The 14552-nt window shown below is 47.7% G+C and overlaps 1 protein-coding gene across 1 annotated transcript in view; it reads right to left on the bottom strand.

Moving 5' to 3' along the window:
* Window positions 1-14552, bottom strand: part of LOC141197271 (uncharacterized) — a 68827-nt gene that overhangs the window by 35707 nt on the left and 18568 nt on the right. Inside the window, exon 4 of the mRNA XM_073662658.1 lies at window positions 11608-11788. Coding sequence (XP_073518759.1) covers window positions 11608-11788 — 181 coding nt within the window. The remainder of the gene's footprint in view (window positions 1-11607; window positions 11789-14552) is intronic.

Here is a 14552-nt window from a genome sequence, read left to right as displayed (position 1 = left end):
CTTAGCGTCTGCTGCGTAGCCTCTGTGCAGTTAACAGGGCTATGGCTACGTTATTTGTCGCACATCTCTCGTGCAGTTAACGGAGATAGTGCGAATCCCTTTTCCCATCTCGGTGTGCAGTAACACTGGAGGGATTTATATATTAGTTGGTTGTTTTACCTTCTTGCCCGGAAGGTGTTCGGCCGCAGTCTTCTAGACTTCATCGCGGACCCCGGGTTCGGTTGCTTTCCATTATTAATAAAGTTGAGACTTTTCAGGACAGCAGACAGGACACATTGCTCCATCAAGAGGAATACAGATCCGCTCCATTGACTATCACTGAATTTTCAGAGACGTTATGAAGAAATCCAGTTTGAGACAATCAAGGTCATCTGGTCACATACATCAGCAGGGGGGTTGGACCAGATGACCCAGGAGGTCCCTTCCAACTCTACCATTCTATGATTCTATGATTCTATGATCACTGCTCTATTCTCGGTGGGCCAGCGGAAGGGTGAGACTCTGTAACTTGCACCATCTTGTATATTTGCTGGGACTGTTCTATATGTTTATTGTCTGTTCGGTGGTTCAATAAAGTATTGCCACACTGTTTTACCCTCACCCTGTGTAGTCTGAGTAGTATTACGACCAGGGGAGACCCCGTGTCTCCACACCCTCCAAAATTTATGACTGAGGGCCGCCTGTTGAACCTCCAAAATTTATTGAGTAAGGGCCACCTGATGGCCCTCCAAAATGCATGACTGAGGGCTGCCTGGTGGCCATAAAAAAATTTGGAGCGACATCCACATGATAACACTGTTGATATGGTGTAGGAGGAGGACAAGAAAAATAATAAACCATGCACTGTATACCCTTTCAGGGTGGGAAGGGGTGCATGGGAATACACCAAAAAAAAAGCAACATTTCATTTGGCTTTATGTTCTGCTGCTGTCATTCGCTTGGGTTGAGAAGTCTGCACCAATCTAAGCCTTGTTCATTTTGAGAACAGTCAGCCTGTCAGCATTTTCAGTTGACAGGCAGATGCATCTATCAGTTATTATGCTCCTGGCAGCTCAAATATCCACAGAATCAACTTAAGCATGGAAGGAATGTTGACTGCGAGACTCTGATTTGGCTCAAGTCTGTGGCCACTATAATTGTGAATGAAGGCTGCCTGAAGGCCCTCCAAAAATTATGAGTGAGGGCCGCGTGATGACCCTCCAAAATTTATGAGAGAGTACCACCTAGTGGTTCTCCAAAATGTATGACTGAGGACCGCCTGATGGACCTCAAAGAATCTGAAGCGAGGGCTGCACGATAGCCCTATTGATATGGTGTAGGAGAAGAAGGAGGACAAGAAACATACTAAAGCGTGAACTGTGTATTTTTTTTGGTATGAGAAGGGGTGCATGGGAATACACCAGAGACAAAAACAAATGTAATTACCTTTATGTTCCGCTGCTGTCAACCGGTGGGGTTGACAAGTCTTGGCCAATCCATGCCTTGTTTCTTTTGAGAACTGTCATCCTGTCAGCATTTTGAGATGACAGCCGGATGCGCCTATTAGTAGTGATGGGCGAGCACTAAAATGCTTGGGTGCTCAATGCTCGGGTCGAGCAAATTGGAATACTCAGGTGCTCAACCCGAGCAACGAGCCCAATGTAAGTCTATGGGAAACTCCAGCATTTTTCAGGCGGCTCCCCCCGGCGGTCTGCAGAGGGCCTAAAAATTGCCCAAATCGATTAGAACAGTGCTCAAATGACATGGGAACAGCATGGGGAAGACCCCTGGAAGCATTTCTGACTCCCAGGTCACTGCTGTCTACAACATTGTCAGAGTATTACCCCACTTTTACCGACTCACAATAAAACATACAAAAATGAAACCAAAATGGATTTTCCTGGGAAATATGTTAAGGAACATCCTTTCCAGGGTAATGACTTGTATATAAGGCAAAATAAATAACCAAAAACAAAAATACTCCTCAACACCTTGGGCTATGTTCACACGTAGCGTTTTTAATGCGTTTTTGCACTTTTGCATTGATTTCAACCAAGACAAATGCATTCACTGGGAAATGTCATTTTAACATTTTACAACCTTATCTGGCCATGTGGTGTGTGAGCCATCATTAGACACAAGCTTACAGTGCTGAAAAGACATGAGAACAGCATGGGGAAGACCACTGGAAGCATCTCTGACTCCCAGGTCGCTGCCTAAAAGTGTGCCCATCATAAGTGATCCTTGGTGCATGCAAAGATGCCTCCCATCATGCACCTGTCAGTGCAGACTTGCAACAATCACCGTCCATGTCCTTGTCCCAGTGCAGCGTTCAGTTGTCCCTACCCCATTCCTTGGAATGCAAGCGCAAGTATGCAGCCAGCCACCCACAGGCAGCAATACTATACTGTCAAATTTTTGACAGCTGCTTGCACTTGAAATGTGGCCGTTTAGGCTCGTGGAGGCGGAAGCTTTCCACAATCTTATGGCGGCGGCCGGGTATCCATACTTGGTCCCCAGCCGCCACTATATGTCCCGGTATCGTCTCCGCCTTCCACAAGCACGGGTCCCACAACATTACCCGTGCCTTTCCCAGTGCACTTACTGGGAAGGACCACCTAACCACAAACACGTGGACAGGTGAATGTGGACAGGGATGGTACGGAGCCAGTCCACAACTTTTTTTGCTGAGTTGTATTTCACCACAGCCATATTCTTTAGCTTCATAGAATCATAGAATCATAGAATGGTAGAGTTGGAAGGGACCTCCTGGGTCATCTGGTCCAACCCCCTGCTCAAAGCTTGGTGAAAGGACTTGGGAAACTATTTCAACCCAGCTGTCATTTCTCCCAGGAAGTCCTCTAAAGCTGCTTTCACTTGAAATGTGGCCTTTTAGGCTCGTGGAGGTTGAAGCTTTTCATAACCTCATGCCGGTGGCGGCTGGGTGTCCATGCTTGGTCCCCAGTCGTCACTGTTTCTCCTGGTGTTGTCTTTGCCTTCTACAAGTGTGGGTATCTGAACTACCAGCCTGGAATATTTCCAGTAAACTATGGTATGACGCCATGGTATTACCACTTCCCCCAGTACCAGTAGCGAAGCCATCCCTAATTTCCTTCTCAGGAATTTTATTTGGTAGACTGAGTGGCTGCCCAAATACATTAGTTTCTCACAAAGGAGCTGAAGATAGAGTGGCAGTAGATGCAAGTTTCTCCAGCCTGTTAGATATTAGAGGGTGAATGGCAGCACATTGGATCCGTGGTTAGCACTGAAGCCATGCAGCACTGGGATCCAGGGTTCAAATCCCAGCAAGGACAACATCTGCAAGGATTTTGTATGTTCTCCCCGTGTTTGCATGGGTTTCCACCTCAGTAAAAAAGCAGCCATAGAGTGTCCGTGAACCTTCCAACACACTTTTCTTAGCCAGGACTGCTTCTCGGCAGGGTTGGACGGTCCCACACAGAATCCTCTTGTGTGCCCTGGCTTCTACATCAGGAGAGTTCATGATAGCGCTAACTTTGCAGCTGCTATGGGGCTCTTGAGCAGGGGGAGAAAGATGAGCCCTCAGAATCAAATCCTCTGGTGGGCACAATGTTTTTCAATCTGAAACAGCTTCTCAGTGGGAGTTGTATTTCACCACAGCCATATTCTTTAGCTCAATGAAAGGACTGGCATAGAGGGAAACCATATCTACTCCAGCAGTCATTTCTCCGTCACCAGGTTCCGCCCATTGTCACACACGACCATGCCTGGCTGTATGTTCAGCGGTGAGAGCCACAGATCAGGCTGCTGTGTTACAGCTTTCAACAACTCTGCAGCGCTGGGCGGTTTGTCACATAAGCATTAAGCATGTTATCTTCAGCACAGCCTGTTGCCGCTTGGCCAACCAAGGCAGTGCTGCAGTGCTGTCAGCTTGTGACTGATGTGGTCATTTCGGAGATGGAGGAGGAGGTGCAGGAGCTGAACAATGTGATTACATTGAGGTTAAATTGGTGACGCTGTTTTTATACTAAAGAAAGATCCTATTGTTTTGTTTTTTTTACGTTATTTTTTAAGACAAATGCATTCACCGGGAAATGTCAGTTTAACATTTTACAACCTTATCTGGCAATTTGGTGTGTGACACATCATCAGACACCTCCTGTTTCATTTATGATGGAGGGACTCTGAAAGTCACAAAGCCTATTTTTATAGGGCTGTCAGGCGGCCCTTACTATTCTTAAAAGGCCAGCAGTCGGCCCTCGCTATTGTTAGAAAGCCATCAGTCGGCTATGCTTTGTTGTTCCCATTATCAATGAGTGGGTCTCCTATACTGTTATTGTGTATGCAGTGACTGCAAGGGCTACAGAAAAATTTGGACACAACCCAATACCCCTTTGAAGAGACACAGAGGAGGGTCTCAGTAAAAAAAATGTTTACATTATAAAGGAGCGGGTCTCCTATAGTGGTAATGACGCGCCCCCTGGGCTGTGTGTGGGGGAATACCCGGAGCCGGGTCTCTGTGTAATGCTGGGGGTTTGTAGTCTCCGTGGCAGCGACCCGATCCCTTGGCTCAGTGTGGTCAAACCAGTGGCGGATCGGTTTATGTGATTTTAAATGTTTAAATGTCTGACTACGCCACCTGTGGATTGCGGTCATTGAGAACCGCCACTGCGCGGCAGACCGCTGAGGCTGATGTTGCGTGCGCAGCAAAGGGTAGTATAACTCCCCACGGGAAGAGTATAGCCTCAGGGCAGTGAGTGCAGATGATGGGAGTGATGGTGCGCGGGAGCAACAGTAATGACTCAGAGTCCAGTGATGCAGTCCAGGGTCTTTACTCACAGTTTTACACTCCAAGCCACTGCTGCAGGTAATGGCTGCCCATGTCGTACTGTGCTCACCAGGTGAGGGGCTCGGCCAACTCCCAGGTACCTGGCCCGTCGTACCCCACAATTGACCACGTTTCTGTCCAGCTGCCTCGGGCCTTGGCGGGCAAACGTATGTTTCGTTTCCCTGGGCCCTATATGGTGCCTTCCTAACGGGTGTAGTGAGGGGCCGTAACACGTGCAATGCCACGGCCTCCAGTTACTAGCTGAGGGTAGTTGCTCTCCTCCACTAGATGAGGGATCCGGTTCCCTTTCTTGACCTGACCCCCTACTCTGCTAGCGGCGGGCGTACGGTGGCGACTGGCCGGTCTGCACCCCTGGGGTCCCTTCACTCCACTCCTGGAGCCTCCTCCGTTCCTCTCCTTTCTGTTTTCTCTCTCCAGGCTCAGGCCTTGAGGCTGGGCCTGCCTGTGGAGCAGAGCCCGTACAGAGCCCCTGATCCAGCCTCCTTCTCTCTCTGCTCTCCCCTCTCTCTTCTCACTGACTCCAAGATGGTGCCCTCCTTATATACTCCTACTTTTCAGTGCACCCAGAATCTACTCTCCCCAACCACACACTACTGGGTTCCCCCTTTCTAGGTGTTCCCTCCCCCCACTCCAGCCAGGGACAGAGGCAGCTGTGCTCACGCTTGGGAGCATTGACGCCCTGCCCCCCGGAAATGTGGTGTAGTGCATGTGGGTGTTAGGGTCCTGAGCCACACTCCATCCTTACCTGGAAGTGAGATATCGCACCTCTGGGTGAGATGCAATACCTCTGTAGTGACCGAACCCTCGGGGTTCTACAGTAATTCCCATGCTGTGACTGCAAGCATAAGTGTATGGGCTGACAAACATTTACCCCTGGGGGGTATACATGAACATACTGTATAAAAATTTTTTTTTACGGGCATCATAAACACCCTTTAAAAAATTAGGCCTCAGGGCCTGTGTGATGGGAGGGGCTGAGAAAATTCTCCCTGAACTTTGACAGTGTTCCCCTGATGGATTGAAGTTGTGTCTCTCTCGCCTGTACTCCTTGGTTGTCCAACGAACTGTGACCTCTGCCCCCAGCATTTTCGGATGGGAATTTTTTTAATAGTTGTGCAACAAGGGCCTTCTGGTACTGCCCCATTTTTGTAAACCTGTCCGCCTCAGGAATAAGAGATATAAAGTTCTTCTTGTAGCGTGGGTCTAGAAGTGTCACCAACCAGTAATGACTGTCACCCAAAATTTTGAGAATGCGAGGGTCATGGGAAAGGCAGCATAACATAAACTCAGCCATGCGTGCCAGACTGCTAACAGGCAAGACTTCCATGTCCTCACCAAGAGGATGACTGACCATGCTCTCCTCCTCCTTCTCTCTGTTCTCTGGCCATCTACGCTGAACAGATGGTATGACAGTTGTGCAGGCAGTACCATCTATAGCGCAAGAAACTAGCTCCTGTTCTTCCTCCCCTCATTCCTCATTGTCACCCAATCCACGTTGGGATGAGATGAGGCTGGGCTGTGTGTAATCACCCTGTATGGTTCCTTGCTCCATCTCATCGTGCTCTGCCTGCAATGCATTGTCTTTGATTGTGAGCAGAGAGTGTTTCAGAAGACAGTGAAGCGGGATGGTGACATTAATTATGGCGCTGCACACTATCTTGGTGAAGTACTCAAAGTTTTGGAGGATGGTACATATGTCTGACATCCATGTCCACTCGTGAGGTCTTATGTGTGGAGTCTGAACTGAAGACCGATGGCCTTGTTGATGCTGGTACTCAACAACTGCCCTCTTCTGCTCACAAATCCTTCCCAAGATCTGCAGTGTAGAGTTCCAATGCGTGGGGACATCACATACCAGTCTGTGAGCCGGAAGCTGCAAACGCTGCTGAAACACGGTAATGGCGGCGGAAGCTGTAGGTGACTTTCTAAAATGGGCACACAGGCGGCGTACTTTAACAAGCAGATCCGGCAGCTCCGGGTAGGATTTGAGAAACCGCTGAAACACGAGGTTAAGCACATGGGCCAGGCATGGTAAGTATGTGAGCTCACCTCGCCTCAGAGCTGCCACCAGGTTCTGGCCATTGTCACACACAACCATGCCTGGCTGTAGGTTCCGCAGTGTGAGCCACAGATCTGCCTGCTCTTTCAGAACTGTCCACAACTCTTCAGCATTGTGCGGTTTGTCACCTAAGCATATTAGCTTCAGCACAGCCTGTTGCTGCTTGGCCAAGGCAGTGCTGCAGTGCTTCCAGACTGATGTGGTCATTTCTGAGATGGAAGCTGAAGAGGAGGAGGAGGAGGCTGAGGAGGATGAGATGCAGGAGCTGTAGACTGTGGGGGCAACCCTGATTGACCTAGGGCCTGCAATCCTTGACGTCGAGAGGACGTGTTCCGTCCCAAGGTCCGACTGGGTCCCGGCTTCCACTATGTTAACCCAGTGTGCCGTCAGCAAGATGTACCGTCCCTGCCCACAAGCACTTGTCCACATGTCCGTGGTTAGGTGGACTTTCCCGGTAACTGTGTTGTTGAGGGCACGGCTAATGTGTTGGGACACGTGCTTGTGTAATGCAGGGACGGAAAACCGGGAGAAATAGTGGCGGCTGGGGACCGAGTACCGAGGAACAGCCGCTGTCATCAGATTGCAGAATGCTTCGGTCTCCACGAGCCTAAAAGGCAACATTTTGAGCGCAAGCAGTTACGAAATGTGGGAATTTAGTAATTTGGCCTGTGGGGCGTTGGCTGCGTATTTGCGCTTGTGCTCCAAGGACTGGGGTAGGGACCACTGAATGCTGCGCTGGGACAAGGACGTGGACGTGCTTGCTGATGGTGCTTGTTGAGAGTGTTCAATGACAGGTGCAGGACGGGAGGCATTTTGCCATTCCAATGTCCTCGACCTGAGCAACGAGTACCCGAGCATTTTAGTGCTCGCCCATCATTAATGATAATATATGTTAATAAAATACAGTAAGCCTCATTCAGACATCCGTATACCACGAGTTTTGCTCTCTTACGCTAGCAATGTCTCTTTCTGAGGTCCCCGAAAAGCAGTAAAATTCTCTTTTGTTCCCCCTTAGAGTAATAAAGTCCCCATATATTAGTAATATCCTTTCTGTGGAACCCACATAGCAGTAATGCCTCTCGTTATGCCCTGATACTTTTCTGCACTTAAACTGTAGTAATGTTCATATTTGTGTTCCCCATACATTGATAACAATAAGCTTTCTGCCTCCATATAGCAGTAACTATTGATGAGCGAGCACTAAAATGCTCGGGTGCTTCTTACTCGAATTGGGCACATTGGACTGCTCATTTGCTTGACTCAAGTAATGAGTACAATAGAAGTCAATGAGAAACTCTAGCATTTTTCCGGCGGACCCTCCCAGGAGGTCTGGAAGGCAGTAAAATCGATGAAATGGATGGAAAAAGTGCTCAAATGGAATAGGAGCAGCATGAGGAAAATGCCTGGAAGCATCTCTGACTCCCAGGTCACTGCTGGGAACAATGCTGTCAGACTATTACTCCATTTTGACGGATTGACAATAAAATATACCAAACCGAAGATAAAACAGATTTTACAGGAAAAAATGTTAGGAAACATTTTTTCCTGTATCATGACTTGTATATACGGCAAAATTAAAAGGAGAGAAAAACCCTTTAGGCTATGTTCAGACAGCGTTTTTGCTGCATTTTTGCACTTTCTCATTGGTGAAAAAACACTGCAAAAATGCTGAAAAAATTGACACGCTCCTTCTTTAATAAATGTAGAAGCTTTCCATTTGCGTAAGGAAAAAAAGGAATGAGGAATCATGTGCATTAGATTTCAGAAATGTTTTCTCCTCTGTAAGGAGTAGGACTCCTAGATTGGTGAAGCCTAAAGAAGACCTATAAAAATTTGAAAGGAGCGATTGCAATGCACTCTGGAATACATGTAGAGGAGGGCCGCAGAAAACATTTTTTCCCCATTTGGAAACAGTGGGACTCCCAGACTGGTAATGTGTATGCACTATGTGCAAGGGCTTCCAAAAATTAGGAGGCACCACGATACACCCTGGAAAACACATGGAGGAGGGCCTCAGAAAGCATTTACATTTAGAAGGAGCGGGACTTCTGTGGCCAACAACAAGGAATCCCAGGTTTGAGGCCACTACTCAGGGTAAAACTGGCACAACAAGGACCTTCAGGCATCAGACTCCAATTTTGCTCCAGCTAAGGTGGGCGGCAGTTCCTCCTGTGCCGGCTCAGGACACCAGGCAGCCCCAAGACTTCAAATAGATTTAAGCAGGGGTTTCAAAACATTTTTTTATCTCCTTGGAGACCTCTGCCATTGAAAATTCATGAGGTGGAGGAAACTTCTAAAACCCATCCTGGGGAAAGAACACCACAAGTCCTTTGTCCATTTATTCACACAAAAAGTGAATTTGGGCCTTTCTCCCGTTGTATGAATGGATCTTTATTTTTATTTTACACAGAGTTGTGGCAAATCTGAGGCTCACAGGCAAAAGTCACTGTTCCCTCCCTGTTTAAATTGATTCCGTCTGATTTTAGTGTCGCTGGGGGCATAATAACTAATAGGTAGTGATGAGCGAGCATGTTCGCTACTGCTCGGTGCTCGCCCGAGCATCTCACTGCTCTAGATGCTCGGCGCTTGCTGAGTATTTCTGGGGTTGCTCGGCGGGAGCTCGGGTCTCCTCCCTCCTTGCTATTCTTGTTCTTGCCTGTTGAGGTGCAACGCCTCCTTCCCCCAGTGTGCTGCTGTCGTTGCTCTGCATGTCACCTTGCCAGGTTGGGTCAGTGACTTCATCGTCCACCACCTTACCCTGGTCCTCCTTCTGACTTTCTGGCAATTATGTCTCATCATCGTCCACCTCTCGTGGCAGTTTCTCACCGTCGCCTTCATGTCACCGTGGCTGCTCAAATATTTGGGCATCACTAGATGCGATCTCCTCTTGCCCCGCTTCAAGTGAACCGAGCGAGAGGCCCGAATCTATAAATGGAAAAGCAAACAGCTTTTCGGAGTGTCCAAGTGTGGGGTCAGTTGTCTCCGGGCACTCGGCATGGTGGGAGGAAGGAAGATCAGGGTGAGGAATATGCGGTCCAGACTCACGGCTACTGAGACTTGACCGTGTGGAAGACAAGGTGGCGGTGGTGGTGACAAAGTGACTGGAAGCATTATCCGCCATACAACCAATAACCTTTTCACACTGCTCTGTGTTCAATAGTGGTGTTCTGCGGTCCCCTATTAATTGCGAAGGTCGAACAACAAGATGTGGGTGTTTGTTGTGGCACAATTTCAGCTTGCCCACGGCCTCGTCCTCAGCATGCACCATCACGTCCACTTCCCCGTCCCTTGCCACGCGCCTTGCCCATTTTAAATAGAGGACAATATTTTCCATGTTCACTACAAATGGCTGGATTTGAACCACAGTGATATGTGATACGTGTGATGGAAAACCACAGTTTTTATTACCTAGCCTGTAGGTAACTATTTACAGCATCCTGGGGTCAATAACTTCACTAACACACTGCAACAAAATTTAAACAGAGGCCAATATTTTCCACGTTCACTACAAATTTTGGATTTTTATCGCTGTAATATGGAAAGGACCTGGCTGTATTCTGCAGTGCCAACAAGCAAATGGCGCAGATAAATGGTGTTCTCTGGATTGCTTTTTAAGCAAATAATGAGGATTAAGATAAAAAAAAATAATTATTCCTGGCCCCTGATGTCTGGGGCTATTTCTCCAAATATCTGTAACAGCAGCAGACAGAACTGGAATGGACCCCCTAGTGCTATATGCACTGCAGTCTGCTATATACATTGCCTGCCTGCCTAGCTCAGAAGGACTGTTAGTTAAGATATATATATATATATATATATATATATATATGTTGTGGAATACCCATACTAACTATAAACAAGCAAATCTCTCCCTAGCTCAGCAGCTCCTCTCCCTACACTGTCTGATCCAGAGTGACTGTGACGAGCATGGCGGCGCCCGGTCTGATATAGACCTGATGACGCTGTGCGGCCAGACAATCACTATATTGTCACAACCAACATGGCTGCGGCATTACAGTGAGTGGCAGACAATCCCTGCTTGTTCATTGGCTCTGTAAAGAGCGCCAAACATGCAGGGAGGAGACCCGAGCTCCCGCCGAGCAACCCCGGAAATACTCGACGAGGCTGAGCATGTCGAGCAGTGAGATGGGCGAGCGCCGAGCATGTCGAGCAGTGAGATGGGCGAGCGCCGAGCATGTTGAGCAGTGAGATGGGCGAGCGCCGAGCATGTCGAGCAGTGAGATGGGCGAGCGCCGAGCATGTTGAGCAGTGAGATGGGCGAGCGCCGAGCATGATGAGCAGTGAGATGGGCGAGCGCCGAGCATGTCGAGCAGTGAGATGGGCGAGCACCGAGCATGTCGAGCAGTGAGATGGGCGAGCACCGAGCATGTCGAGCAGTGAGATGGGCGAGCGCCGATCATGTCGAGCAGTGAGATGGGCGAGCACCGAGCATGTCGAGCAGTGAGATGGGCGAGCACCGAGCATGTCGAGCAGTGAGATGGGCGAGCACCGAGCATGTCGAGCAGTGAGATGGGCGAGCACCGAGCATGTGGAGCAGTGAGATGGGCGAGCGCCGATCATGTCGAGCAGTGAGATGGGCGAGCATCCAGCAGTGGCAAGCATGCTCGCTCATCATTAATTATCATACATAAAATCTATGTGATATTTATATATTATATTAGTAACCGAGCCCGGCGCCTATAGGAGTTTAGCTGCACCCATGCAGACAGCGTTGATTTACCTCGGTCTCATTGGTTTCCGTGAAGCTCCAGTTGTTGGTTGTGCTTACATTTATTTTCACATTGGCCTCAGTCTCGGCAATACATGGTATCCCAGCTTTAAATTTGAGAGAGGAACCAACTTCAATTGTAAATCCGTGTTCTTGGGAGAAGGAGCTGGATGACTTCACGGTTTTATTAAACCTGCGATAGAATAACACCCAATTTGCTGTGATTTCCAGATCATAAAATAACCGAGATAAAAGTATCATCATCATAAATGTAACGGCTCATTGAACACAGTTCGCGGTTCATTTTTAGCGCACAGAGAGCATCGTTAAGGAGTATATTGTACCCATCGCCCAAATCACCTCTATTTTATTTTGTAACATATTATATATATAAAAATAAAAAAAAATTCTAAATATAATTAATTTTAAAAAATAAAGGTAAAGAAACTTGAATATAATGTGAAGAGTGCGCGCATGGTATACAAATCTGACTATACACTGAAAGTTGCTCCCAGATAATGTATGTGCTACTGCAGGGGTGATAGGGTTACTTTATCAGAAGAGTTTTCCTTGCTTCTGTGCATTGATTGGAGTGATCTCACACCGGTCAGAATATAAAGCAGTATGACCATCATAGACACATGATGCAGATGGTCAATGAGAAGCCGTGCCACACACAAGATGACGGTGTGCTTCTATTGAGAAATAGACATATAAATCAAAGGCTTTTAGATAAATGCTAGCTACTTTGAATGTCAGTATCGAAACAAGTAAACACTGTAAGAAAGCAGAAGGTACGGTCCTGGATGGCAGGTATGTATCACTGAAGTGGTTGGCTTCAGTGATATAAGTCCCAAGAAAAAGTGCACCAGGAACAATAGGTTATTGAGATGGTTTTTATTTTGACTGGATATTGGGTCCGGGATTTAGGAGTAACCAAAAGAGCCGGGGCGGGAAAGGTTTCTCCCTTACTCCAGTGCAGATCTTACAGGCCTAATGAAAGGCAGTTGGGTATAGCTCGGCAGATAGTGTTGTGCTGGAGATAGAGAAAGACCATTCATGGTGGATAGTCTAGGTTAGAGACCAAGAAACACCTGTGACAGCAATTTTGTGAGATCGTTTTATTTGATTTGCCTTAACCAAAAGAAGGGACTATTTTGTTATTCATTTTTGCTGAAGAAGGCTATTTTTCCTCTTGGAGCTACAAAGTTTTCTGAAGAACAATAAACTTTATTATGGTTTGATATTAAACCCTGTGCCTGTGCATGTCCAAGTGGCTACCAGAGAGCTGAAACTCCTACAATTGTGGTTTGAATGCGGGTAGAAGTTTCAAAGAGCACAGGTGATTACAGTTTTATGTCTGACTGTCCTGGCCAAAGATAGCTACAGCATTGCAAGCACAGCCTGAAAGCATTGAGGAGCTTATTATGCAATTGGTCCAAGCCAATCTTCAGCAGCAGCAGCAGCAGCAGCAGCAGTTTCAGCAGCAGCAGCAGCAGTTTCAGCAGCAGTAGCAGCAGCAGCAGATGGTTCTCCTGACCGAAATTGTCCAGGCCATAAAGACGGCACCTACTGCAAGCCAAAGCGACGGTACCCGTCTGAGGAAAGCAGTATAGGATGCCTTGCAGATAATGACTCCGGAAGATGACATCAAGGCTTTCTTGTCTGTTTTTGAGAGGGTGTTAGACAGGGGAAAACCGCCCCAGAAGCAATGAGCAGAGGTTTACAGGGGAATTGCTGAAAGTGTGCTATGACCTTACCCTGCAGGGTGCAAAGGAGTATGCCAAGCTGAAGGCAAAAATTCTGGCACGTTTGGGCATAACCTTGGTAGTTAGGGCGCAATGGGTGCACCTCTCGGGGTACTGCAGGGAGAAGCCTTACTGGTCCCAAATATTTGACCTGCTACACCTGGTGCAAAAGTGGCTACAACCTGAGGCCTACTCTCTGGCACAGTTGGTGAAAAGACTGGTGATTTATCCACTCATTTCCTAGGTCTGTACAATGCTCAGTTGACCTGAGAGATACCCAGAATAAAGATGACTTTATGGGTCACATGGAAAGATACCTGGCTGTGGAGACCTCCCTGAGCAATCAAGGGAGCCTGAGATCACCTTGCTGGGATTCCCAAAGGAGGGGGACCAAGTCCATAACTGAGGGATGCCCAAAGACCCAGGAGACCTCAGAGTCAGTTTTGAGGTATCCATCTCTTACCATTGTCTGTTGGAGGAGTCATGCCCTTGGATATATAGCAGCCCATTGTACTATGGCCTCAGAACCAATGGATTGCACCATAGGCTGGTGCTGCTCTTTATTGGCACAATCTGCGTGCAGTGCTATGCCTCACCATGGTGAGGGACCTCAGCTGTGCCAGGTGATGGTGAACAATGTGACTGTGACTGGACTCCTAGACACTGGAAGTTTGGTTACCCACACTTCCACATGTGATAGTCCCTAGGTAGAGGGAGGGGGCCAGGTGTATCTATGGAGACACCAAGAACTATCCCAGATCAACATACGCGCAAAGCTGGAATTGTGAAAGACTTATTATATGCTGGTATTATCAGACGAGACTTTTCATTGTTCTTGAACTTGTGGGCTAAAAGCTCTAGCGCCCGGTAGTCTGGTATGCAACCACGATTCAGCTAAGATAACCCTGTCACATGATGTAACCAATGAATTTCCTTTCACTATACTGGCTGGCTATGAGTATGGGGAAGCAATCCCCTGAAAGCAATATCCGCGACCTTGAGGTGTCCAGGGAAAACTTTGGGACTGCCCAGCTTAAGGACTTAATGCTGGAAGGTGCTCTGGAAAATATAACAAAGTTGAAGGGTGCTCCCCGGTAGCCGGGCGACGATAATCATTTCCGTATTTTGCCATCTGTTATAGAGTGTCTAAAGTAAGGGTAGCAAATAATAAAAGGATCCTTATTATGGGGGATTTTAATTATCTAGACA

The sequence above is a fragment of the Phyllobates terribilis genome, unplaced genomic scaffold (assembly GCF_046119375.1).
Source record: "Phyllobates terribilis strain yellow unplaced genomic scaffold, ASM4611937v1 Scaffold_82__1_contigs__length_6685932, whole genome shotgun sequence".
NCBI classification, from domain to species: Eukaryota; Metazoa; Chordata; class Amphibia; order Anura; family Dendrobatidae; genus Phyllobates; species Phyllobates terribilis.
This window is presented reverse-complemented; position numbering and strand designations above follow the sequence as displayed.